The sequence below is a fragment of the Crassostrea angulata genome, chromosome 10, assembly GCF_025612915.1.
Source record: "Crassostrea angulata isolate pt1a10 chromosome 10, ASM2561291v2, whole genome shotgun sequence".
Taxonomy (NCBI): Eukaryota; Metazoa; Mollusca; class Bivalvia; order Ostreida; family Ostreidae; genus Magallana; species Magallana angulata.
The window spans coordinates 24,777,540-24,805,115 of record NC_069120.1 but is presented as its reverse complement, the minus strand read 5'-3'; the positions used below and the strand labels follow the sequence as shown (position 1 = coordinate 24,805,115).

General features: G+C 34.4%; 1 protein-coding gene across 1 annotated transcript in view; it reads left to right on the top strand.

The window, feature by feature from the left end:
• The window catches only part of LOC128165450 (uncharacterized), a 61,281-nt gene extending 33,950 nt beyond the window's left edge, over positions 1-27,331 (top strand). Inside the window, exons 32-72 of the mRNA XM_052829993.1 lie at positions 544-683; positions 1,081-1,290; positions 1,742-1,981; positions 2,237-2,316; positions 3,127-3,319; positions 4,036-4,275; positions 4,884-5,017; positions 5,479-5,675; positions 5,799-5,932; positions 6,170-6,286; positions 7,631-7,768; positions 8,206-8,371; positions 8,608-8,850; positions 9,178-9,443; positions 10,077-10,211; positions 10,889-10,984; positions 11,445-11,651; positions 12,347-12,623; positions 12,861-12,954; positions 13,392-13,488; positions 13,683-13,844; positions 14,675-14,830; positions 16,412-16,573; positions 16,838-17,002; positions 17,342-17,518; positions 17,808-17,969; positions 18,672-18,842; positions 19,087-19,248; positions 19,413-19,577; positions 19,699-19,860; positions 21,392-21,550; positions 22,412-22,567; positions 22,794-22,964; positions 23,123-23,287; positions 23,791-23,949; positions 24,367-24,531; positions 24,846-24,962; positions 25,342-25,449; positions 25,788-25,905; positions 26,331-26,524; positions 26,827-27,331. Coding sequence (XP_052685953.1) covers positions 544-683; positions 1,081-1,290; positions 1,742-1,981; positions 2,237-2,316; positions 3,127-3,319; positions 4,036-4,275; positions 4,884-5,017; positions 5,479-5,675; positions 5,799-5,932; positions 6,170-6,286; positions 7,631-7,768; positions 8,206-8,371; positions 8,608-8,850; positions 9,178-9,443; positions 10,077-10,211; positions 10,889-10,984; positions 11,445-11,651; positions 12,347-12,623; positions 12,861-12,954; positions 13,392-13,488; positions 13,683-13,844; positions 14,675-14,830; positions 16,412-16,573; positions 16,838-17,002; positions 17,342-17,518; positions 17,808-17,969; positions 18,672-18,842; positions 19,087-19,248; positions 19,413-19,577; positions 19,699-19,860; positions 21,392-21,550; positions 22,412-22,567; positions 22,794-22,964; positions 23,123-23,287; positions 23,791-23,949; positions 24,367-24,531; positions 24,846-24,962; positions 25,342-25,449; positions 25,788-25,905; positions 26,331-26,524; positions 26,827-26,852 — 6,586 coding nt within the window. The 3' untranslated portion in view covers positions 26,853-27,331. The remainder of the gene's footprint in view (positions 1-543; positions 684-1,080; positions 1,291-1,741; positions 1,982-2,236; positions 2,317-3,126; positions 3,320-4,035; positions 4,276-4,883; positions 5,018-5,478; positions 5,676-5,798; positions 5,933-6,169; positions 6,287-7,630; positions 7,769-8,205; positions 8,372-8,607; positions 8,851-9,177; positions 9,444-10,076; positions 10,212-10,888; positions 10,985-11,444; positions 11,652-12,346; positions 12,624-12,860; positions 12,955-13,391; positions 13,489-13,682; positions 13,845-14,674; positions 14,831-16,411; positions 16,574-16,837; positions 17,003-17,341; positions 17,519-17,807; positions 17,970-18,671; positions 18,843-19,086; positions 19,249-19,412; positions 19,578-19,698; positions 19,861-21,391; positions 21,551-22,411; positions 22,568-22,793; positions 22,965-23,122; positions 23,288-23,790; positions 23,950-24,366; positions 24,532-24,845; positions 24,963-25,341; positions 25,450-25,787; positions 25,906-26,330; positions 26,525-26,826) is intronic.
• Positions 27,332-27,576: the final 245 nt, after the last annotated feature.

Here is a 27,576-nt window from a genome sequence, read left to right as displayed (position 1 = left end):
TATATATATATATATATATATATATATATATATATATATATATATATATATATATATGTATATATATATATGCAATATTTGGGCTTGGGTTGAAAATATGAGGAGGGGTTGACAAGCCTCTCCCTCTGTCAGGTATTCTTACCCTTGTCAAAGTATTGCTTATATTTTAAAACAAATACCATGCATTTTATATAACTGAACCACAGAGCCATCCATTGACAATTAGTAAATAAACAACTGAACAATTATGATTTACTATGATTCAGCTTATTCTCTGTTTCTTTGGTTGACTGTATAGATTCCTTATTTTATGCTAGTACTCCATTAAGCAGTTCAATTGTTTTGCATAAAATCACAAAGGCTAAGTTTTTATCTTCATATCATTTAGTTTCTCTCTGTCCAAAATAAAAAAAAGAAGCCGATTTTAAAATCCGCAAGATGTGCTTCTTGTGATTTTACGCCATTATTAATTCCTTGAGTTTAATTAAGAGTTTTTGTAAGTACAAGATTTTGTATGTACAAGATTTTGTATGTATCCTACAGATGTTCCAGTCAGACCAGCAAATGCAATGAACAGCCATGTAATAGTGTGGGCACCGCACAATGTATAAACTACGATAATATCCGTCGTATCTGCAAGTGCAAGGCTGGTTACACTGGACAGGACTGCGAGACAAACATTGGTGAGTGTTCATTGGTCACAGTTATACGAAATTTATGAGGATTTTGGGTTTCTTTTCTGAAGATTTGTTTTTATATCATTTTTTTCATGTTAAAGAGAGTACCTACTACCTGTTATGCTAACATCAGCACGAGACTATTTTTGTGAAATAGAGAACACGAAAACACCCTAATATATTGTCTTAAAAATCTGAGTGTGTTTAATTGATAAAGATACTAGTACAATATGAACTTGAAATATTTCACAGACAAGCTTAAGTAAAATCTTAGAATGAAAATTTTTAGACATGGCTATTTTTTTCTGGGAAAAAAAACCCCACACCATTTATTTAAAATTCTTTGCTTAAGATGATAAAAAATAAATGCTAGCTGCTACAATACTTTCCATTGTATTTTTAGACGACTGTGCCTCTAACCCTTGTCTGTATGGAGGGACCTGTAGAGACCTAGTCAGTGGGTATTCCTGTACTTGTCCTACTGGATACCAAGGCACCCGCTGTCAGAATCGAGTCAATCCCTGCAGTCTGAATCGGTGTAGCAATGGTCAGTGTGTAGATGCTTATTCCATGGACCTCTTCAAGTGTATATGTCAGCCCGGATATCAGTATGGTGCGTTGAGCTTTTTTTTTTGCTAATACAGTGTAATGATTTACCAGGAATTAAATATTTGTGTTTTAAAGTTCTGTTTAATTTTATGTATGTACAAGATGTAATTTCATTCAGCAGTATAGGGTTTATTGACAAAAGTAACACAATTAAGATGTGCACATTGTTTGAACCAATTTCTTATTACAGTGGCGGTGGACAAACTTTTCTTATAATTTGTTGAGTAAGGGCGTTTTTGTGCTTTGAGGCTCATTACAAATATCATGATATATGATATGAATATTGTTTTAAAATTACATATTTGTACTTCGTTTAAAAAAATCCATTTGTACCCTTCTTGCACTGATGACTAAAGGTCTTGATTTTTAGGGAGGAAGTAGGCTTTAAAGGTTTTAAATTTAAGAATCAACTTTTTATGGTTTGCATAATGGTGCTCCTCTCCTGCTTTCTGAAGGTCTGATCTGTCCATATGAGATGTACAATGGCAATGGAACAAGTTTGACTCCGTTTTCTACACCAATTGGTACAATCACAATTGGTAACTGTCGTCAGCAGTGTGACAATTTACAGATCTGTCAGGCGTACACCTTTGCAGAAGGGACCTGCAAACTCTATCAAACTGCTCCCACGGATCCAACTATCACTGCAGCTGCTGGGTCAACTCTCAACATAAAGAAATGCATCTACCCTGATGGTAGGGTTATAATGGTTCACCTAAAATACAAATTGTTGCAACCAATAAAACTAGATACATGTAAACATGAATAAAGTTGGCCAACAGTACATGTGTTGTACAATGAAATTTGAAAATTATGGTGCTGATTCATAGGTTTTATTCTATCAAAAATTAATGTTTAATTTTAAAATGCTGATCTGAGGAGGACTTTGCTGTAAAGCTGTGAATTAAAAACAAGTTTTTCAAAAATATATTGTGCTTTTTATTTTTCAGATGACTACTGGAGTCCTTGGTATGATCAGGGTCCACCAAATGGAGGAAGTGAGGCAGAGAAGAGAGTGCAGCTCTCAACGGTACGTGGGGTGTAAATGTAATGGGTATAAAGTATTAAGTTGTACTTGAAAAGTGGGGAATTATTGCAAGAGGCAGGTGATTAGTTGCAATGTCATTAATAGTTTAGAATTCATGTGTTAATTTTAATAACGACTTCATGGGTTATAATGCATTTTTACCTGGAAATGAAAGTACCGGTAATTTGATTTTTCTGTCTCTTTTTTTAACTACTGTATATAGGAAACATCACTTGCTTGCTTGCTCAAGTGTTTTTTTAGTACCATATTATATATATATATAATAATATGGATAAAACCATAATATGGTACATGTACTAAGATTATGGCATAATATGGTCTATACTGTATATTAAGGTAATTGTGATGATTTAATTTTCGCTTTTTTCGCAATCATTTATACACCAAAAAATATTCAATACCCAAAGAGTTTGCTGTAAAAAAAAACTTTTTAAATCGCAAAAATTACTGATGCAAATAAAAAAATGTAACAAATTTTCCCCATTTTCACAAATATACGGTAATGCCACAAGCCAAATATTAAGAAAAGGCCTTTTTTTTCATGCATTTGCAATTTTACAAGATTTTGCTCATTTTAGTGATCGAGATTTTAGACAAACAACTATTGGTCAGTGATGACTCGATCATGTCAAAATTATTGTTTTATATAACGTTATGTGGACATTTTCTGTTTAATTTGTAATAAAGATATGTTTTAATTTTATTTGATGCTTTACCTTATAAACATTGATATTGTTCTGTTGTACATGTATTACATGATTATTTATGTCATGTATAAATATTTTTTTTTAGTATGGAGTAAATGTTTGTAACGGTACAGAGCCGATTGATGCAGAGTGCCGTGTGGTTGGATCTAAAGTGGCATCTTCTGGAACAGGGGATACATTCTCCCTGCCGTGTGGAGTGGAAGGAATAGAGTGTACTGACCAGGTCAATAACCCATGTGAAGACTACGAAGTGCGCTACAAGTGTCCTGTTTATAAAGGTATGTGAATCAAAATTTCTATGTATATAATCTTAAACTATTGACAGTGATTTTCCAGACTACTTAAACTATATTGTAAATTTTACCACATATAATCTTGGAAATGTTAATGTAAAGTAAATATTTGCAAAATAAATAACAGCTGCAGTAGTTTAAAAATAAAGATTATAACATGTCAAAGAGTTTTAATCAAAAATGAAAAACAATTTAACCACTCTAGCGGCATGACATGTATTGAAAATACATTTCGAAATTTTTTTACTCCTGCTAAAAATATCCCTCATGTGAGTGTTATTTTACATGGAAATTGCAAAATCTTGCTCAGTAATTATGTCTATATTTCCAGTAAGGCATTATTATCCCGTTCTGCCTGGGTTAGCCCACACCAATAGAACATGACAGTCCCTAGCTGGTACATTGTATCATTAAGTTTTCTCTGCTATGTCTTTTTGAAAATCACCAATTCCCATAGAATATTCCGTGTGTTTACATACAGTACGTCTCTACAATGCAAACATCAGATATATATTCACCATGTCAGAGAAAGTATTATTGCATATTTCAGTATACCGGTACTCTAAATTTGCTGTTATATACCTGTGCATGATATTTTGCTCACAATGTATGATCGATGGTTTTATCACTGCTGTTTATGTTAGAAGCAAATAAATTATAAAGTATAATTGTTATGGGGTTTATCTTTTACTTTTTTACAGGATTTCAGAGCAACACATGCAATTTGAAGGATCACTGTCTCTCCAACCCTTGTATGAATGGAGGAGCATGTTCTTATAGATTTAATGACTTTGTGTGCAGCTGTCCCAGTGGATACACTGGAAAACTCTGTCAACATGATATTGATTCCTGTCAAACCAATCCCTGCCTACAAGGGGGGACCTGTATAGATAAACCAGGGTCCCAGGGATATGAGTGTCAGTGTCCTGCTGGATACGGAGGTAAGCAAGCATCGCTTGGTCAAGCAATGAACGAAGTTATTTGATGAATTTATTAAAGCGTTATAATAAATATGGAGGTTTTATATATTTATTATGAGCTAGCTAGCTTTCACTTCAGAGAAGAAATTTGTGAGTGTTAGATTTTATTAGCACCTGGGGGAAGCCACTAGAGTGGTTCTGAGTGTTAATAATTGGTTTACATTTTAATTTTCAACAGATTGAGTGTTTTATGAATTCAGTATCCATGATCTTTTTGCTTTCTAATAACCAATTTCAATTATCTGTCTCTGTTTCATAATTTCTGTAAAACATTTTGACTGGTGGTACATATATATATGAAGATTACTAGAAAAAATATGAAAACTTTATAATTTCTCACATTATGAACATGCTCTGGAGCTTAAAATTTGCATAATTATATGTAATTTTAGAGTGAACATACTTATCGAAATAATTTGAAATATCATGCAGTTTAATTGCTTTTAAAAACTTAATTCTTAACTTAATTAAGTTTTAATTCACCATAACTATTATAATCATTTTCCTGATGTGTATACTAATGTAAGACATATGACAAGATTTCTGATGTTTGATTTATTTACAACTAGGGTCCATCTGTCAGAGTAACATCAATGAATGCTCATCAAACCCCTGTGATCCTGTTGGAAGTTTTAAGTGTAGTGATGATGTAAATGATTACGTGTGTGACTGTAAACCTGGCTACACAGGGAAGAATTGTTCGGTCAGTATTCACGCTTCACATCCTTCAATCATTATTTTTGTTTTAAAATTCAATCTACCTTATATAGAAAAACAATCTTAAATATTAAATGCGTTAAATTACTAGTGTTAATTAACTTTAATTGATGTGTGCAGTATCTAAATTTATATCAGATATGAAATTTTAAACATATTGACTTAATTTTCTCAAAAGTTTGTTGTATTGAACTATTCTATAAGTATAAAGAAAACATGAAATCGCTGTGAGTAAAGGTTGGTTTAATTACAGTATGCAGTTTTTACAATAATCCTGTGTGTATATACATGTATAATGTTCCATCTTAATGAATATATAACCTTAAAAGCACTCACTTATCTTTTCAACCTCTGTCTACTGTATAGTACTACATTACATGGATGTGAGCACATTCTTTGCACATTATCTCCTCAGCCTTCCTGAATTGGGTTAATTTTCTTTTTCAGACTGAAATAAATGAATGTGATGCTGAGCCATGTATGCATGGAGGTAATTGTACAGACAGAGTCAATGACTTCCAGTGTACATGTCCTGAAGGTTGGACAGGCAAGCGCTGTGAGATGATTTATGACGAGTGTATGGTCAACAACAAGTGTCCCAGCTCCTCACAGTGTCTCAACATCTTCAAAAAATCCTACTGCAAGTAAGTAAGCTTGAAATATATGGATCAGTATTTTATGTCATAATTTTCTCACTTTTAGTATCATGGCCTCTATTTAAAAGTGTAATCAATTATAAATATAATTCTTGAAATTTTAATCTATAGGTGTCCTAAGAACACTTACGGAGAAGTTTGTGAGAATAGTCCAAACATTTGCCGTGATCTGAGACCCTGCTTGAATTCAGCCACATGTACTGCAGGTGTCAATGCACTGTCTAAATGTACCTGTCCTAATGATGGTAAGAATTTCATGGATGATGCTTTCTATCTTAATCAAGCATCAAATCAAAGTATTGAAAAAATTGACTTAAAAAAAAAAGAATTATTGTGATGGACATGCAGAATTATTCAAGGCTTTAATATTAACATCAAACCTTCCATTTTGTTTTGAATTGTTGACTTAGGATTTTAGTAAAAAGTATTGGACTAAAGTGAAGAAGTATTTTTGTCAATACGATTATATCTTATGCTTGTAGACTATCGTGGTATTGGATGTGAAATCATGGTTAACCATTGTGGTGACCCAAATAAGTGTGAGAATGGAGGAACATGCGTCAACTTGGCACCAGGATTTAGATGTGACTGCCCACCAGGTAAAAAATTATCAGATTATTAATTTCTAATTACAATTGTTTAACACTTTAGCAAATAAAGCACCTATGTGTAAAGGGTTGGAAATAATGCACATATTCTTATGCTTTAATTGGTATTGCCAATTAAAATGGATGAATTATAAGGTGAGCAATACTGTAGGTTACTGGTTGCAACAATTTTTGGAGAAGCTTTTTATTAAGGTCTTCCATTTCCAACGGAAGACCTAATTGTTATTGCTTTGTTTCTTTTTCCCCAATATTAATTTTTTTTTCTGTAACGTTTTCTCAAAATTCCTTCCGCCAATTTTAATAAAACTTTCAGATCTTATTCAGCACAAAATTTATAAGAAATTTATTCATCAATTTTTTGGTCATCACTTCCAGTCCTGAGATATTAGGATTTTATGTTTTTGCTTGTTCACGATTTTTCTCCAAAAGTATTATAGATAGAAATTTCAAATTTTCAGGGATGGTAGAAAGTCTTTAGCCACAGTGTCTCGCGCATATCCCATTGTCCGCAGTCACTTCCGGTTGTCACCGGAAGGAAACAAAAAACATATTTTTCAATTTTTTGTTTTGATTTTTTTTTCTGTTATTATTTGATAGAGACACTTTATTAACTTTAGAATATGAAATTTGTTTTAAAATCAATCCATGCATTCTCAAGATTTAAGGTCTTCAAAGTCCTGAAGTGAGAGTCCGCATAGCTCAGTTGTTAGAGTGGTGGACTTGAGCCCAGAGGACGCGGGTTCAGTCCCCGAGTGCGGATTATTTTTTCTTCCTTAATTGTGTAAAGATTTATGATTTTACATTTGAAATGATAGATTTTACTTATTTCCAATATAAGTTTATCAAAAATCACAATATGATAGCGATTTTTGAAGTATAATCTAAGAATAATTATATATCTATTGAAAATCCTATAGAAGGTTAAACGGAATTTGATGAAGTGTTAAGAAATGAGAGAAAGGAACAACTATCCCTACATTGGCTACTTTATGGTGCACTCAAATGGATGATCTCTCGTTGCTAGCAACGAGCATCTAGTTGTTTATATTTTATGTTTTCATTTGTATATTCCAATGTCCATTATTATTAATTATAAATATAATTATTTGTGATTTCAAGTGAGATAACTTTTGACATCAATTTTTTGCATGATTTTGAAAAACTAGTCGGTGCAGATTACAACACTTTTGTTGTTACGGTTTTAAGTCACAATTTCTCCAGGGTCAAGCACAGCACTGATTTTTCTAATTTTATGATTCAAAATTGATATAGCACAGGTTACTATATTTACAACTACAGTATTGATGATTATATACATGATTTTATGTTTGATAGGTTACTCTGGTGCTAACTGCAGCATAAATGTTAATGACTGTACCAACAACTGTCCTAGTACCAGCACCTGCATTGATATGGTCAACGCCCACTACTGCAGGTGCCCTCTTGGGAAGACAGGGGAGTCATGTATAAGAAGTAAGGAAATTAAGGCATTCCACAACCATAAAATCAAGCCATGATTCCAATGGATTTTAAATAATAGGAAGATACATGTACTGATATAGCAGTTAAATGCAGTTTTGTATATAAAAAGTAGGAAGATATCGATAAACAATCAAATACAGTTTTGTATAGTAAAAAAAACTTTAAATGTTTTATTATTCAGTTGCTTTCATTGATTATTTTATTGATAAGGTACCAGATAATAATATTTTTTTGTTCTTTGGTTAAAAAGTAAGATGTATTTTGTGGATGGAACAAAGAGGGTTTTCACTGTCAGGGTGCATTGGCATGAGAATCCATCAATAGTTGATGAAATCTCGTTGTGAATATCAGCCAGTTGTTGGCCAGGGAAACTATAAACGGAAAATTTGATGTCTACATACCAGTACATGATGGATTTGTCCTTTCAGATTTGGACCCCAATTATGACCTGTACTTTTACCTGAATAGCCAGGATGGCTATGCGGCCCTGCCCTACCCCATCTACTTGAGTGGGAGCTCCTTCTCCCTCAGTGTCTGGGTCCGCTTCTACCAGTCCTCTCTCACAGGAACCTTCCTGACCATTTTCACTGCAAAGTAAGAATCATATGTTCATCAGAAAAAGCATGATCAATAGTTATTCAAGAAAGTCAGATTAAAAATCATATTCAAGATGGCTGTAACTACAGGTAGCATTAAAAAATAAAAGCAGGACCTTGCATGGATATATGTATTTATGAAATATTTATATTTCATTTCATTTGATTACAACATTTTCCAATGCAGTAATCAGACATGTTCATAATGTTAATTTGGTATTATCCTCTGTGCAGGTCTGCCAACAGCCTGGCTGGTGTGACAAAGTTCCTGTCCCTGGACAACCAAGGCTTGGCTGTCTACGACAAAAATGGTCAGAATCCACAGAGGGCCGCCTACCAACAGCAGACGGTCACTGATGGACAGTGGAACTATGTGGTGGTTTCCTGGAACAAAGACAACGGGTTTGACTTGGTGGTCAACAGTCTGAGACAGAGTCAGATTCCCACCACCCCCTACACATCAATGATGGCCGAAAAGTAATCAACTCTGTGTTTTACCATCACTACACAGGGTTGTCTCTAAAAATTGAAATAGAAGGAAAAAATGAAAAAGTAGAAGGCGGGTCTGGGGGGTCTAGCTTATTGTGTTTGAATGCAATAATAGGCTGGTAATTACATCATAATAGACGGGGGAATTCCCCCCACCCCTGGTCTTAGAGACAACCCTGACTACATTTGTAAAATCATGTGTTTGTTGAATGGTGTATATATATGTATACATTTTTGAACAGCAATATTTTTTCATTTTATGATAATGAACTAACAATGAAACATTTGTCATACTAGAGATTATTTTCCTTCCAGTATATGGGTCACTCTTGGTGCAGACTTTGACAGCACAATCATGCCAAAAGCAAATGATGGTTTCCGAGGCTATGTTAGCCAGCTCAATATTTACAACCGAGGACTGAGCTTTGAAAATGAGATGCCTCAGCTAATCCCTGATCCACGAAAGGTATTCAGTGGGTCCATTTTACGCTGGAATGAGTTTGTGTACCACCGTGGTGTGCAGCCCGTGTATCCATCAAGTGCCCAGAAACCCTGCACTGGAGCTAACTGTGTCACCTACAGTAAGTTGACTGAATTTGTTGGTGAAATGATAGGAGTATTGTTATACACAGTTATAAGAAAATGTCATTTACTGTATTAGACTAAGATAAGTTCCATATCAATATTAACTCACTGACAAAGAGGGCCAAACCAATCCTTCAGAGTATATAGTTAAGTGGAACCTGAGAATGGGAGCTTTGTTAGTTGAAAGAGTTAAATCTTATGTTGCTTGCTTGATTAGACTTTTACTCCCTTAAGGAGCATACCGGTAATCTACTGACAACACTTATGTAGTAGTTGGGAGCTATATGGATCATGGATATTGGCCTGGGTAGCTCAGTGGTACAGACCCTGATACATGCTAGTACACCAGTTGCACGGTTCCGTTCTTTTTGAGCGGTACATTTTGCTTTGTGAATGGTACAGTTCGTTTTGTGAACGGTACAGTTCGTTTTGTGAACAGTACAGATCGTTTTGTGAAAGGAACGTTTCATTTTGTGAACGGTACAGTTCGTTTCTTGCACGGAACGGTTCGTTATAGAGGTGTAATAGCATGTTTCGGGTCTGTAAAGCTCCTGTTTATCTTTGTTCTAAGCATGATGTTGTTTGCAATCATATGTGGCAAAATAGAAAGAATAATTGTTCTTTTCCAGACAAGAAGTTCCCAGTCTTCACAACACCATGTCCCTCCAATGTGTACAAGGTGTCAGCAGACAGATTGACCTCTGTGACCTGGACTGAACCCATCCCACAAGGTGCCACCATACAGGAGAGTACCTACAAATCAGGTACATAGGAATTCTAAGTGCATAGTTTCATAAGCCACTAATGAATGTTATTTGCAGTGATTATAATATCATGTAGATTGACAGAGATATACGGTCAAACTTCGATCACTATCTCGAACTAGATGGGACCATTTAAAATATTCGAGATATCTTAGAATTTTAAATATCAAGGGTAAAATACTTTTTTTTAAAAGTGGTTGGAACTTACAAATCACTGTGACATATCCATTGTAGTCGAGATATCAGTGTTTGAGATATCGAAGTTCAACTGTACTTCAGAATTATAATGTTGAGCAAGTTCTTTGATTTTCCAAAAAAATTACATGGATGAAATCAGTTTTACTGGTAGATAACAATAAAGGGCTTTCCCATGTTCGAAATGAATAAGATATACTAGTATGAATTAAGCATGTTATGCCATTAACATGAAATCATATTTTTGTTGTTTGTTTTCATGAATAGATCGATATATTATTTCTTCATCATCATTATATGTTAATAATTATTCACTAGATGTTAATTTTGCGGAGTTTTTATTTCAGCAAAAATGGTGAAAATTAACTCCTTGAGTTAATGAAATTTTCTGCTATACAATAGAGAAACTTAAGATAAAAGTTGAACAGGAGTATGAAATATTAATTGTTAATTTAAATGGTGTATGATTTTTTTAATTGCAGGAGACACATTCTTGTGGGGCAAATACACCAACACATACGCTATTCGTGATGCAGCCAATAGCTCAGCATCCTGCTCCTTTAATATATATGTGATGCGTAAGTTATTATGCATATTTTTTTAATGTTTAAAATATTTTTAAGCTTGATATGTGTACGGGTATATTGTTACTGGTTTTATAAAAGTGAATCTGTTGTACAGACAATTTCCATTGATATTATTTTTTACAAAATCAATTGTGTTTCTAAATTAAAGAGAGAAAAAAAAACAAAGTTACTCAGTCAACTTTGCCAGTGAATATAAGAAATAGAACATTCTGATCCCAATGAAGGAAGGCATTTCCAGAATTAGAGGGAATATTATTGACATGCCCAGATATTTTCACATGAAGTCAAAAATATTGTGGAACAAATTAACTTATATATCATTACATAAACCGGTAGTTTGTTTTCATTGCATCCGTTTTGAAAAGTTTTGTTTCTTATATTTATGTACAGATATATAATTAAATAAAAATGGATTTATATTTATTTTCATATTTGTATTTTTTATCTGTAGGTGAGCAGTGTCCAGATCCTAACCCCCCACATCTAGGTACAAGGACCTGTGAGAGGAGCTACAACCCTTACTTTGGGTGCTCCATTGGGTGCACTGATGCCAATCGTAGGATCGATCGGTACACACCTAAAGTTTACACCTGTGGACCCTCAGGAGCTTGGAACCCATCCAATAGAAATATTCCACTTCGTTTCCCGTCTTGTGGACGTAAGTCATTGGATAATAGTCTCACAAACATATTGTAATATGTTTAGATACTGGATATTCATTTTGTGGAAAAATTCATCATTGTCCAGTTGTTCTTACATTTAATTCAACTAAGGAATCGTTTTATGAGTATTATGAGGTTGATCATTACTGTCGGTGCATGATCAAATCTATCATACAGCCCTTCATGCTTTATTGGATTTGATTTCACCCTGACGGCAATGGTCGACTCCATGTTTCATGATTCCTTCTTACTTATGCATGTATAATTTTTCAAATTGCACTACCAGTATCAAAATTTTAAGGTATTTACAATTTTAAGTTGGGTTCACTTTGTATGATTACACAAACCCTGCTTGCATCATAACAAAATGTCATTTGCGTCGTTGATGAAATTATTTAACTTTACATTAAAAATATAGTGTTATCACAGACAATTAATGTAAACATTGTCCATCAGATCACAAAACATTTAATTCCTTTGTAAATTTTTACTTCAGCTTTGGGATATGATATGTCTTTTGTTTATAATTAAGTGAGTTTGTTAAACAAGTCTTGAAAATATTCCTAATATGAAATTTGAAGTTTCTGGTTTCTGTCGAAAAAGTATATTGTATTGCATATTATCATATACATGTACATGTGCACGTATTGATTATAAGGAATATGATATTGATAAAAGAGTTCTTTTTCAGTGGAACAGAACAGAGCAAGAAGGAGACTTGTGATAGATCTGGCGTATCCCAACATTTCCACCTCTTTCTGTGAAGGAGTGAAGGATACCCTGGCCCAGAAACTAAAACAAGCTTTTGCCTCCATTGACACGAGATGGACCAATCAGATTTGTGGTCAGCCTGACTGCAGTGACGTGACTTTTGTCATCAACTGTCAGGCTAATTCGAATGGACGAAGGAAACGTCAAACGACAATAATAAGTCCAACCTCAGTCGACATCACCATTCCCACATCACTGTAAGTGAATGGACTTGTTAATGGACCATAGGTTTTCAGGATTAATTTGTTTTAATTTGTGGGTGCATGTGTACCATCTTATTCTAATGGATGTATGAAGTGATTGTGTGATTGAAGTACATTTACACATTGAATTAATTGAGTTTCTTCATTGTTGAACTACCTGACATTATATAGTTCTAATGTACATGTGTATGATGTGCTCTGTTTAGTTTTGACACTATCATTACACTCTAGGGCCACACTGACTAGATCAAGTCCTGCAGAGACCTTAACTGTAGAGGAAATTCTGACTAGAAGTGTCCTGGAGTCCCAGCTTTTTGACTTTTCGGTGAGATTTCATTCGATAAATTAATGGTGAAAATACTTAAATATATTGCAAATTCATACGCAGAGTATGTTAGGTACCTATATATCATTTTTAGTGTACTATCAATATGCAGCTAGGAAATTAACATTGGATTATCATTTCAGGAAATGCTAAGATGATGTTCTGTATTAATTTTTTTTAAGCTGATATAAATCATTTGTTTAATGCATACACTGTTATTAATTTGTGTCGCTGAGTTTGTGGGGACTGCTGTTTTATTCATTAGACTCTCCAGTTTAACTGTTGCGGTTATTCAGAAAGCTGGTACTAATATAAGTCATATGTCACTATGCCACTTTTATTTTATGATTATAAGAGTTACTAATGTAATGTAAAATCTAATACAAATCAGGGTGAACAATAAAGTACATGATATATTTATATATTGCACTTTGTAGACAACAATTCCGAATGGATCACCTGACCTGAACTCCTTCACTATTGACTCGTCAGAGAGTTGTCCTACTGGAGAAACAGTGGTGGATGGCTATTGTGGTACAGTTCTTAATCTGTTCAACAACTCCATTTTGCATTTTTCTTAATTATACCTCTTATTTATCTCCTTCTTTTACCTCCATTTTTTATGTGACTCTTTCACAATACAGAAAGCTAGGTTTTTAAAGGTGTATGCCGCGGGTAATCGTTTTCCGATTTTCTTCATAAATTTTCCACTTCTTCAACATTTATAGTCAAGTGTGGTCCAGGAAATTTCTTCAATAGCAGTACCCTTGTTTGTGAGGATTGCCCAGTGGGAACGTACCAGGATCAGGATGATCAGACTTCCTGTACTCCATGTCCCCAGGGATCCACAACACAGACTGTAGCCAGCCCTAGCAGCTCAGACTGCAAAGGTAAGCCTTGTTAATTCTTATTCAATAAAACCAATATCTGCAATAACTGAATACTGTAAACCAACTGTAGCCAGCCCAAGTAGCTCAGACTGCAAACGTACGCATTAGTAAGCAATTCCACCTCTGTACCTATATACAAAATGCATCTTTTCTTTTTTTTTCTTTTCAGATTTTGTCAATTCTATCAATTAAACACATTCATTTGAAATTCATTTTGGGTTAACACAAATTTGTATGTGAAAAAGGGGGGGGGGGTGCGGTAACTGGGGAAGAAATTTTTCTTATTACTGTGATTTAGGAAGGAAAATCAAGCATGTGTGTCTCTCAGTCCATTAATATTGTTCAAACAATAGGATTATATACCCGATAGAATCATTTGTTTTACTAGCTATCATTCATCAAATCTTCATATTTTATTTGTCAATGACAATTAAAATAAGGCAAATGTTAACAATCTTTATTCCATGTCCCAATTTCAAAATATCTCTTTTGTTGGGTATAGATATAACACATACTGTCAAACTAATTATCTTGAATACAATGGTGCCAAAACAAAACTTCAAGGTCAAAATACACAAAGATACCTCATGGTTTTTTTTCTCACCATGCTACACTTTCAAATGGTTCCGCCTTTTCAGTTTGTCCAGTCTTAAATTTGCAAACTATCAAAGGGGACACAAGGGGCAAAAATAAAACATGGGCGAATATTTCCCTGTATACAGCATTGAATTAGTTGATGTTCAAGTTCATTTTCAGTTAACAGATATTTGTTGTTCATTTTGCTTTCCTGTTGTCTTGGGATAGTCCTTTATATTTATTTTGTATTTCAGCTATTTGTAACCCTGGACGCTATCAAACAGGAACAAGGTGTGATCCCTGTGGGGTGGGCTTCTACCAGAGCCAGTCTGGGATGTTCTACTGTGACCCATGTCCTGTGGGTCAGACCACACGAGGGACCACTTCTACAACTGCATCTGAGTGCTACAGTAAGTATTAAATCGTTATATCAAAAAAGTTATTTCATTTCTTAATCACGTACCACATGCATTTACCAATATGCAAATCTAAACTTGTCAGTGACTTGAATCTTAAACTGGACTTTAACTTGAGCCACAGTAATATTGCAACTTTAAGTAAATCACACAAAATACAGAGCCATATTTAGTTTCATTACAGAACAATTAAAAAAATACATGTATCAGGTGCAAACAAATACCTGTATATTGTCTAAGATAGAAAATAATGATTTGTTGTTCAGTTTACTGGTATAAATTGCTAGAACCTAAATGAATTTGTTAAATATAGCTGCCCATTATGTCTTTTGTGTCTTTGGGCGAGGCTGTTTGACTATATGATTGATATATATTTGATAAATCTGCCAAGATAATATCTTTTGATATCCACACAAAAATGAAACTACTAACTGATACTGAATGAATAAAGATTTTAGAAATGATGATCATATGAAACACTCTCTTTGCTTTTATATTATGTAAACTATATCATAAAATGAAACATCTTATATTAATTATTAGTACTGTTACTTTGAAATGTTTTTATAAATATTGATTCTAATTTTTTTTTATTTTTTTTTTTGGGGGGGGGGGGGGTGTATGTAATATTTAAAATGTGTATATGTATACATGTGTAATCCGTACTACTTTATTAAATGGAATATATTGATATTAATAAGTGCATGCATTAACTGCAAATGTGTCAACTTGCTTTGTTTAAGAGCCTTTTAAAAACTTTTACCACTACTCTGTCTGCCTAATGAAAAATTTGAAAAATGAAAATAAAAAGGATGAAAAGGAAGCTAAAAGGAAAACACCCTTTATTTTTAAAACTGCAATTTGCTTTTGAAAACAAATTTTTAAAACTATTCATTGTTCATTGTTAACATCATTATTAATATTTCCTCAATATAAGCCAACCAAAACAGGAATTACCATCTGTAACTTGTACCTTTACAGTAAATTACATTTAGAAATTTGTGACTTTTTGTAATATTGGTTCATTTGAATGTGATTTAAGAAATAAAGTACGAGTTTTAGTGAATGTTGCAGAATAACCCCACGGTTTCGAAATGTTGTTTTGAAATATAAAAGCCTCGGCGTTATACGAATATTACTACTAAACGTTATATATTTTACATAAAAACATGCATTGAAAATGTGCTAGGGAGGTCCTAGGAACAGCCGCATAATTGATCTCTTAAAAATAAACATTTGAGGCAATACACATCGTTTTGACTTGAACTAACACATGAAATTAACATAGTTTTAAAACTTTTTACATTTTGAAGTTGTACTTTCATGATCAGTGCAAGACAAATACGTATTTCTGATTTGATAATTTACTGATGACGTTCGTGGTATATTGGAGAATAATGTCCGCTGCATTTCTTTGATCTAGGCAATAACTGTAGTAGTCTAGAATTATTTTTTTTCGAGAAAGTGGTAATATTTCAATACGGAAGATTTTTTGATAAGTCTACTTTGTGTTGATATGGTGTATATTTAAAGCAGAAAGTCTCGATATCACACATTTTGAATTGAATTCTGCAGATGACTGTAACCCAGGGTATGAGCTGTCCTCCAATGGAGTGTGTGTACAGTGTGCCATTGGTACATACAGAGTACTGGGCACGCCAGCCGTGTGTGTGGCCTGTCCCTCAGACAAAACAACAGCAGCAAGGGGCTCCACCAAAGCAACCGACTGCTCTCTAAGTAAGTTGATTCAATTCCTTGCTAGATATTGCCATCTTAACTAATGTCAAAAGGAACTTAGATAAAAGATGAAAATTAATTTGCTATAATGTTTAGATAAGTCTTTAGGGTTAGATGATTATTTACCTCTTTCTTTTTCAATTAAGTTGGGTTCATTGAATTTGTTAAGATTATAAAGTGATGTACATGCATGTATTGTACAAATGTTAAAATTTTTATTTTAAATTTTTATGAAAATGTTTTTTTTTAATTTTCTATTTACAGCATCTTGTCTCCAAGGCTTCAAAAGAGATGGTGAGCCTGGAACGTGTGTTAGATGTGAGAAGGGCACCTATCAGGACGAGAAGTGGCAGACGTCATGTAAATCCTGCGGCGGAGTGCGATACATGACAATGAATGATGCCTCAACCCAAAAGTCAGACTGTATCTGTAAGTATAGCCAGATCAGCTGTTCACCAAACTGTAAGGAAACTAGGTCAGTTATTCTAATCTCTAAGGAAACTAGGCCAGTTGTACTGATCTGCAAGGGAACTAGGTCAACTGATATCTGCACCTAGGTCAACTGGTATGATCTGTAAATATAAGGAGAAAGGTATCATTTGTATTGGTTTCATTGTGTACAATACAATTGTGTTATAAAGATCATTAGATATGATTTTAATTAAATACGATAAAGATGGTCTCACAAAGGTAATGCCTTGTCTTGCTGAGCACTGTAGTCTTTGATTACTTAGCTATGTTTTGCTCTGATTTTAATGCTCTTTTCAGTCTTCTGTGAAAGTGGTCAGGAGGTTAACAACAGCACTGGTACCCCGACCTGTGTGAACTGTCCTGTGGGTACATACAAAGACAACACTGTGGACCCCACCAGCAAGTGTACTCCCTGCCCAGGGGGCAAACTGACACCCACAACAGCATCAGACTCCATTAATGACTGCTCTATTTGTAAGTACCGGGTACATGTATTATATGCAATAAGTAGGGGGGATTTGACTTCTTACTGTGTCAGTCAAAATAGACCTTTATGATATTGCGTTTGGAACTACATGTACAAAATTTACATTGTCACACATGAGAAAGATATTGACTGAAAATAAATTATGGTTATTCATGTATCTTTGACCATTTTACAAATTTTTATGTTTTTTTGTCTCTAAAAATTAAAATCTTTAATGATTTGGAGCATTGATGGATCATTTTTTATTCTTCATCTTTCACTCTCTCTTCTTTATAGTCCGTTGTGGTGCTGGTTACCGGCCCAATGCAACAGGAGACGGCTGTGATCCGTGCCCCTATGGCACCTACCAACCTCAGGCTGATCAGGAGAACTGTACTATGTGTAGTAGTGGATATAGTACTTATCAGATTGCCTCAACCCAGCCCACAGACTGTAAAGGTATAAACATCAAATATTGTAAATTCCTTATATTAATACACGAATACTTAATTCCGCAATACCGCTGTTTTGTATCAAATCGCGAGGATATAAAATCGCGAACGCGGAACTTTTATCCTTATTTCTTATAGTTCTCAACTCTAAAAAAAAAAATAATGGTGAGATTTTTAAATCCGCGATGGGTGTTGCTCGCGATTTTACGTGGATATTAATTCCTCGCGTTTAATTAAGAATCTACAGTATGGCTCAAATCCATCCATAGCTAGGATTCAGAAACATACTGTAATTATCTATTCAATTGAGTAAACCATTAAATATACAAGAGGTTTCTCCCTCAAAATGGCAGCAATCCAATCTATTTAGAATGATATGTGTTCGATACTGTACATTCCTAATTAAACACAAGGAATTAATATCCACATAAAATTGCAAGAAGCACATCTCACAAATTTTAAAATATCACTTTTTATTTTCGGAGAGATTTGACTATACTTGAACTGTGATAAAAATTTGGCATTCGCAATTTTATATTCTCGCGATTTGATGGAAAACGGTTGAATCACTGAATTTAGTACACACATAAAATACGGAATCTACAGTATCCTAATTTTGAGGACGTACAGTACATTCAATCCAATACCTACTGTTATTGTTGTATAGTAAAAATCTTCAAGTTTCAAGAAAAGGCCTTAATTTTTCTAGTGTTTTGTGAATCTGGAAAAATTCGCAATGAACAAAGTCAGACCTGTGAAGTTTGTCCGGTTGGGTACTACAAGACAAACACTGATTACAAATTCAACAACTGTACCCGGTGTCCTGAGAACTACGTCACCCCTACCACAGGCTCAGATGATGTAGCTGACTGCACAGTTCGTAAGTAAATGCCCGATTTAATACATGTGATAGCATGATAAATTGCAGGTTTTTTTCTTTTGTGACATCTATCTTCTTGCAGAAGGAAGAAAATTTCCATTTTTAAATATCTGAAATTGACATAGTTCGCCTCCCAAAACAACCATTATAATATTCTCTTTCAAATCTAATCCATGTTTTGAACTATCTGTATGGTACACGATACAGAAGTTGTGAACTAATTGAGTTTATTTGGGTGTGTTAGGAGACTGTCCAGCTGGAACAAAGAGACAGACAGGAGACACAGGGTGTGATGGGTGCCTGAGGGGTCAGTACCAGCCTCAGCCCTACCAGACATCCTGTATTAGCTGTCCAGCCAACACCTTCACCCGCGATGTCAACTCCACCAAAGCAACTGACTGTGAAAGTAAGGCCAGCCATTCTTGATAGACATATGTATCTAAACATATATGAAAATCATCTCAGAAGTCTCTAAATGTTAGACCTTCTTTGTAATGTTAACATATGCTTTACTTTTTTATTCAGTCTACTTAAAATTGAGTTTGATTTTCAATTTTTGAAAATTTTTAGCATTCTGTTCATCTGGTGAAGAGAAGAAAGGGGGAGTTTGTATGAAGTGTACGATAGGTTATTTCAAAGACAACAACGTGGATAAATTCTCCGAGTGTACCCTGTGTCCAGTAGAGTTCATCACAGCAAACAATGGCTCAATCTCGCAGTCCGACTGCAACATTGGTAAATCAATTGCACTCTTAAAAACATTTTATGTCTAACTAACCGCTGAGTCATTAGATAATGTTGTAGACAGTTGTTGTATTTCAGAGTATTCAACATTTTTTGTTTTTGTTTAACCTAGCTAATTGTTCGGCTGGAAATTATCGTGATACTGTTTCCAACACTTGCAAGCAATGTGCTACGGGCTACTATCAACCAACTCAGTGGCAGACATCTTGTATTAAATGCCCCACCGACAAAACAACTGAGACGACTGGAGCTTCCTCCCTGAATATGTGCCAGTGTGAGTTTTGTGCAAGAACTCTCTAACTTTTGGATATATAATAGATTATTATTTGCAATTTCAATCATAGCCTTGGGCTGTTTACAGTTTAGAATTAATTGAAGTTGGATTTTTTGTTGTTGCACAGTATAATGTTTGTTACCACAGATTTTAGCTCACTTGGGCCAGAGTTAACAATATATAATTGGCGCAAAGCATTCTTATGTATGATTGTTTTAAGTTTGTTAAAATGAAGACCCATGTCTTCTTTCAAGGGGAGATAATTTAGATTATTGAAAAATTTGTTGGCATTTTTACAAATATCTCTTAACCGTAACTTGTGTGAAAGCATGCTCAGGTAGAGTATATCCAAATTTTACTGTTGTGTGGGCCCATAATATGGGGTTTATTATTTTATCAGTACATAAAAAAATTTGAAGACATATTTTTTTCAAAAATCTTTTCTCGAAAAACATTTGGACAGAAAAGCTGAAACTTGTGTGGAAGCATCCTTAGGGTAGTGTAGATTCAAATTTATTTATATTACTATCAATGAGGTAGGTTGGGGTCACAAATGGAGGGTTTGTAGTACAAACTTTGTACAATAAAGGAACAAATGGAGAAAAATCTTTTTAAAAAACTGAAACTGTTACAATAAAAGGGGCTCAATATTTAACATTAGAATATGTGGAGAAAATTTTGAAAATCTTTTTAAACAAGATATCTATTCTACAAAAATGACCAAATATTTTGTATTTGATATCAGAAAGTTGATTTAATCACAGTTGTGGCTTATATTTGCTCAGGTGAGCGATTTGGTCCCTAAGTCTCTTGTTTTCTGATAAAGGCTGTTACCATAATCAATCTGATTTAAAAATGTCACTGTGGTATGGAAAGTGTATACTGTATATACAATTAATACAATAAACTCACTGTTACATTCAGTAGTACATGTACCGGTATATTATCTATATATAACTCTTTTCAAATGAATAGTCAATTGAAATATTAGCTTACCTGAAAGACATTGACCAGTAAATATTTTTTTTTATCTTGCCGAGCTAGGAATAATATCTAGAGAACATATCCACCATATCAATTGAATGCATATGATTATTCGCGTCTTCAAAACAAGGTGACATCACAATAGGCAATTTTAACAAGGGACGGCAGTGTACTAGCATAACAGTAGAACATATGTAGTATTATTTGTATAGGCAGCAAAATGTCACGGGAGACCACTCTATGCTGAGGATATTTAGCATAAAAATGAACTTGTGAGTTCTTTGCAGAGCAGAGAAAATCAAAACAAATTCTTTTCAAATCCTTTCTTGAATTTTTTCAATATAAGAAACAATTGCTAACTGTAATTTTGGGCAACAATGATTATATGAGCCTCCTTTAGACCATTATATACACCCTCCGCTTCGCGTCTGGCAATATTTTGTCCCGTGGAGGCTAAAATAATCAATGTTCCCCTCAATCCCAGTCAATATTTGTGCAGTATACACAACATTACAGTACATAAATTGTTTAGAATTTTTCACTACAGTGCAGTGCAGTCCAGGGTATGAAGACATCAATGGAAAATGTGAGAAGTGTAAGATAGGATTCTATAAAGCTGAGTATGCAGCTGCCCTTTGTAAAGAATGTCCCACAGGTTTCATAACCTCTGAAGAAGGAACAGAAAATGCAGCCAATTGTACTGTCCGTAAGTGTTTAAAAAGTGTTGTGTACTTCTTTACCTAATTACTGTATGTGTTAATATTTACATTTCAAAGTGTCTTAATTATACCCCCTGCAAACAAAGTTTTGGGGGTATATAGGAATCACCTTGTCCATCTGTCCGTCTGTCTGGCAGAAGAATGCAAAATTCTCTTCTGGTCCATATCTTTCTTATGGAGAAGCATTGAATGTTCTTACTTCACACAAATATTGCTTATGACCAAAGGGTGTGTCATGACCTTGACCCAAGGTCAGTTGAGGAAGTTCAAGGTCATTGTTTCAAAAATGCTAAATTCTGTCGGTATCATGTCTTGTATTTATGGAAATGCTAGAAGCTAAAATTTGACACAAAGCTTGCTCTTCTCAGGCCACATAAAATTATTTTTAGATTCTCATCCCCATTTACGGAATACCATTAAACCTTTTGGGCTTTATTGAACACTGGTCATGTATAATGTGACTGTATGAAGCGAATGAGGTTGAGAGTTAAGTGGAGTTTATAAGAAATTGGATGGACTCATCAAGGGAGTGGCAACATGCATATGGGGTTGTCGGCAAAGCTTAGTGTTTCGTCAGATTTATATGATTATTTCATTAAGACAAACATCTTAAAGCATAATTTACCTACCTGTAGATATAGATACATGTTAGTTACATATCAGAGTTAAACTATGTAGTTATACGCCAATTATATTATTAAACTGCTTAAGTTTGCATAACCATACAGTGATTCGAGTGCTTCAAATGGAGTTCCAAAACTACTATAATGGGTACAAGATACATGTTGTATTACATAATTCCATGTATTATGCATCATTAAGATATTACTACATATTCAATCCTTCAGCTGCCTGTGATCCTGGATACTACCTGACCAACAATAATTGTGAGAAGTGTCCCTATGACAAATATCAGCCAGAGAAATGGCAGAGTTCCTGCATAGAGTGTCCCACCAGCTACGTTACTCAGAAACAGGGTGCTACTAATGTGTCCGACTGTGTGGGTAAGTAGAATTTAGTTTTTATAGAGGAAAATTTGTCCAATTTAATTTTACTATTTGTAGAATACTGAATTACTGGAAGTTTAAAATTTTGATTTTCTTAAAATCACATCCCAGTTATTTCATAATGTTTATGCCAAAACTCTAGTTTTTGTTTGATCAATACAGAAATTCTCAAACTCTGTGCCACAAATTCAATTGATTTTAAAGTAATTCTGTCCTTGAACAGTGGATTGTCTATCCGGTGAGCAGTACCGCCCAGTGGAGAAAGACTGCATTGGTTGTGAGCGGGGCTACTACAGAGACAAAACTGACCGTTCTCAGATCACTTGTCAGATGTGTCCTGTCGATTTCATCACGCCAGGCGAGCGAGCCACCAGTGTAACCGCATGTACAGTCAGTGAGTGGAAACTTTCATAACAAACACTGACTCTAAATGCTCTTTGCATTTGTACACGCAGTCTGGATTTTAAAGCAGCTAGTGCAGAATTTGATTTTGATAAAAGTTCATTTTGTTCTGTGATTTGCTGAGTTTGTATTGTGTTTGTAAATTTATAGAGAATTGCACTGTACCTGGACAGTATAGGAATCCATCAACCAATGTCTGTACTAACTGTCCTGTTGGCACCTACAACAATGTTAAATGGCTGGATTCCTGCTCAAACTGTTCACTGGAATTCACTACCAAACAGACTGGATCAACCACAAGCAATGATTGTATAAGTAAGTCACCCTACCAAAAGTATGGCTCAGTTTTAGATCTTTAGACGAAAGAGCTAGTGAACCAAACTTATTTATCAAAACATTCTTTGTTTAAAAGTGAAATTTTAAGGATCAGAATATTATGCTATAGCTTTTACCGGCACCTAGTACATGATGTACCAAGTGTAATTTTTTTTTATATGCAAGCTAATAAATTTGATGGATATTGTATTAAGTGTATACTTCAAAGAGCACAAGTTAAGAATTTTCTTTTAATATGATTAAAGGTCCTGCTCATTAGTGTTACCATCTCTGTCGAAAAAAAAACAACAATCCGCTAACAGGAACAAAACTAGTTTTAAGCTTATTATCAACTTTTGTATTATAATTTTGTATCATTTCCCGTATGCTGTTTTATATAACCTGCAGGTGTTTATTGGCCAATGTTCTATTTGTGTTAGCATATTATGGACATTTTCTGCATTATGAAGTAAATTCTTTACTTTTCTTCTCTGTTTTTGTAGGAGACTGTCCGTCTGGACAGTACGAGTCACAGGGTGTGTGTATGAACTGTGCTGTCGGTACATACAGAGACAAGTCGGAGGGATTCGACTGTAAACCATGTTCCACAGGGCTCACCACAGCAGGCACTGGAGCCACATCCATGGCTAACTGCAGCATCAGTAAGTCGATGTACAAGTCTATTATGATCAACCATTCCATCAATTAGCAATCTTTGTTTTCAGTTTTATTATGTACATGTATCTGAAATCATATACATTAATCTCGATCTGCACTTGAAAGGATGATTTCTTTGTTTTTTCTGTGAACAACAATGTACTTGTAATATTTTTGGGGAGGATTTTGGGGATTGCTTATAGAAGATACAATTATGATGGTTGATCCTTAGATTTTTATGATCAAGGGAATGTATAACACCATACTTAGTTACCTTAGAGGTCAAGGTCAAAAGTTAATTTAGGTCAATTTTAGTTTCATGGTCAAAATTGGTCATAACTGTAAGATTGGTTAGTAGTTCATTATGCGCGTGTAGAATTAAAGTGATGGATAAGCAACAATTAGTTATCTTTTTATCACAGCTAACTGTAATGCTGGACAGTACTTTGATAAAACGGGTCAGAATTGTAAACTTTGTGCAAATGGAACATACCAAGATCAGCCAAGATCGGAAAACTGCAAGCCATGTGGAACTGCAGGCTACTTCACCGATCGTAGAGGCAGCACAAGCATATCAGAGTGTAAATGTATGTGAAAATATTAAATATAATACCTGAAATTAACTGTTTAAAGACATTTGATAAATACATCTCTTAACAGACCAGTGGGAGAAATTTGTATAACCTTAACTTAAATCTGTGTATACATCTGTAATTTTGTTAACATTTATGACTTTCTACGAAAAAAATTTTGTAGGAGATAAACAGATACAAGAGTAAAGCTATTTTGATTAATGAAAAATGTCTCATACATTAATTTATAATCTTATTTATGCAATAATAAGATTTCAGAAAATAACATTGATGTACAGTAAGCATATAAATGATATTTTTTCCCTCAGTCTTATGTGCCCCAGAATACCACAACTGCCACTCAGCAGCCACATGCGCCATTACCGCCAACGGCTTTACCTGTACCTGTAACCAGGACTTCCAAGGAGACGGCACCAACTGTACTCGTAAGTTTCTCGCAGTCACAAAGTTGTTGTACTAAATTATAATGCATTTATTTTTGGAGTAAGGATCAATGCATGTTGAAACTGTCAAGTTGTACAGAGTGAAAAACTTTTGTTTGATGAACCACTGACAATTATATATTAGTTTTTTCTCATGTTTTTTTTTTTCCGTCATTCATTGATACATGAGCTAGTAATACATGTACATGTAATAAAATTTCTCACACACTGAACTTTACATAGGGTCTGTTGGTCTAGGATGTTGTGATGTTTGAGTTTCTGAATGTGTTTTCACGCAGAGTGAAAAAATTGAATAAAAATTGCATTCTATTTTATATGTGCATGTACTTCATTTAATCATGTGTATATACTTCTATTGTAGATATGTGTGATTTGGGCTACTGTGTATATGGGTCTTGTATCAAGTCGCCTAAGCTATCCTGTCAGTGTAATAAAGGATACACAGGCACCCAGTGTGAAGTACGATTAGGTATGTATCACATCCATGAAGGCTAGATCATAATGATATGCAATTCTCCCTTAATAATCATTTCAAAAAGTATTAATCATAAATAAATAATAAAATTTATATTATCAACTTCAAAACTTTAAACACTATGGTCAAATACAGGGTATACTTTTGTGCATTATTCATTACAATATGAAATGACTCTCCATTTACAACTCCAAAACTTTGAACAACATGAAGCAAAGTAATACTCTGTATCTGAAGGAAGATATGCTCTCCTAATTACTTATCTGGTGTGCAGCGGGCCTTTTCTGTAACAATGTATGTGAGTTGTAATTTTTTGCTGAACTCCTTTGCAGACCCCAGTAAGCAGTCTCAGAAACAGAATGAGACTGTGATCATTGCTTCAGTCACAGCCGGAGCCATCCTCATGATTCTGGCCATCCTGATCGTCTGCTGTGTGGTCAGAGCTCGCAAGTAAGTTAGCTCTCCTAACATTTTACCTACCAACCTACCCCACCCCCCCACCCCCGTGATTTTATCTGGGGTCACAAGTAGGTCAGGTCTCAGGTCACGGCATAGATATCTGAAACATTTTATTCACAGTGGCATGATTTCCTAGCGATTTATCAATAATAAGTTTGTTAGTAAGTAACTCAGAGGAAGATTATTCAAACATTTCATCGATAGTAGCATTATCCAGACTAGCTTACTAATATATAATGTTAGTTTAGTTCTAGGTGGAAAATTTTTCACAAATTTCATCCACAGTAGCATTTCTTCCAATCCAGGTTTCTAGCAAAATTGGTTGAAACTCAAATGCCCATGGGTGGTTTCAATTCAGTAGAAAATGTTTACCATATATATCCAGTTCAATAATATCATGCACAATTTTTTTTCAGGAGGCCAGAAAAATATCCCAGGCAAACAGAGTACACTGGAGCACCAGTAATGATGGATAAGCAGTCTCTGTATAATCAGTCCTTTGCTCCAGGTCCGTATGATAACTTCAGCATGAGATCCTATTCTCCAGGCGCCTCATACAGGGGCGTGGCCACGATGCCCGAGATTGGATATGATAATACAGGATATGGAGGTACAGCAAGGGGGGAAGTAGATGGTTTTGTGATGTCATCAGACATTTAGTCATTGTATTAAATCTCTACATTCACTAATTTGTAACGCATATCAAAATGACTTAAAATTTTACTTTTGATTGAAAAATGATAAATTCCTGGTATTTTGTAACTCAATAAGTAGTATGTAGCATGCAAAAGCTAGAATGTGCAAACTTTCTTATAGCCATGTTTTGCAGTGCTTTACGTCTTACAATTGGAGATTATTGTTTGAATTCTATGATGATATATGTATATCCACTTTTGCTGTTCATAATTGCAGGTGACCCAGCGGTATACCAGGCTTGAGGGTACACACAGACTTAGATATACACAGAAAAGATCAGACAAGGAGGGCATATGAAAGTACCCTGTGTATGAACATTCATGAAACCAGTGTCAGAATGATGGATGTCAAGTCTACGAGCCATCAAGCCAATGGAACAATTAATTCTATTTCATCAAGTACCATGTAACATGATGACCTTGCCATAATATTTTTATCATACTCTTGATATTACTGTATAATCGTCCATTTTTTTTGACAACTGTATGAATATGAATGTATAATATGTCATAGTGTCTGTGTTCTATTCTTAATCAAAGTAACTTCATGAAATATCAAAAGATTTTAGAAATTATTTTTTTGATTTTTTTAATTTTTTTTTGTTTAATGTTGTGTCTTCTGGAAGAGCTGTAGCTATAGTTGTTGAGAAATAGAATGAATGCTATATGGTGGGAAAATCTTGAAGTAGCAAGCACTTTTCTTGGGAAATATAATCTACCATTTAGAAAAAACATTGATATAGAACCTGCTTTTACGTTCAGATCTCATTCGATAGTCCCCTTAAATAAAGGCTATATAATTTTGTAAGATATAAAGCTGGAGAATGTACCCCGAACATCAGTTTAAATATTTAAATGAGCCAATTATAACTACTGTGAACCATTTAGAACAACTATCGTGATGTCATCAGCTGTTAAAAGGGAGACAACTTTACTTGACTGCTGAGTGGTTCGATGCTTCGTTATG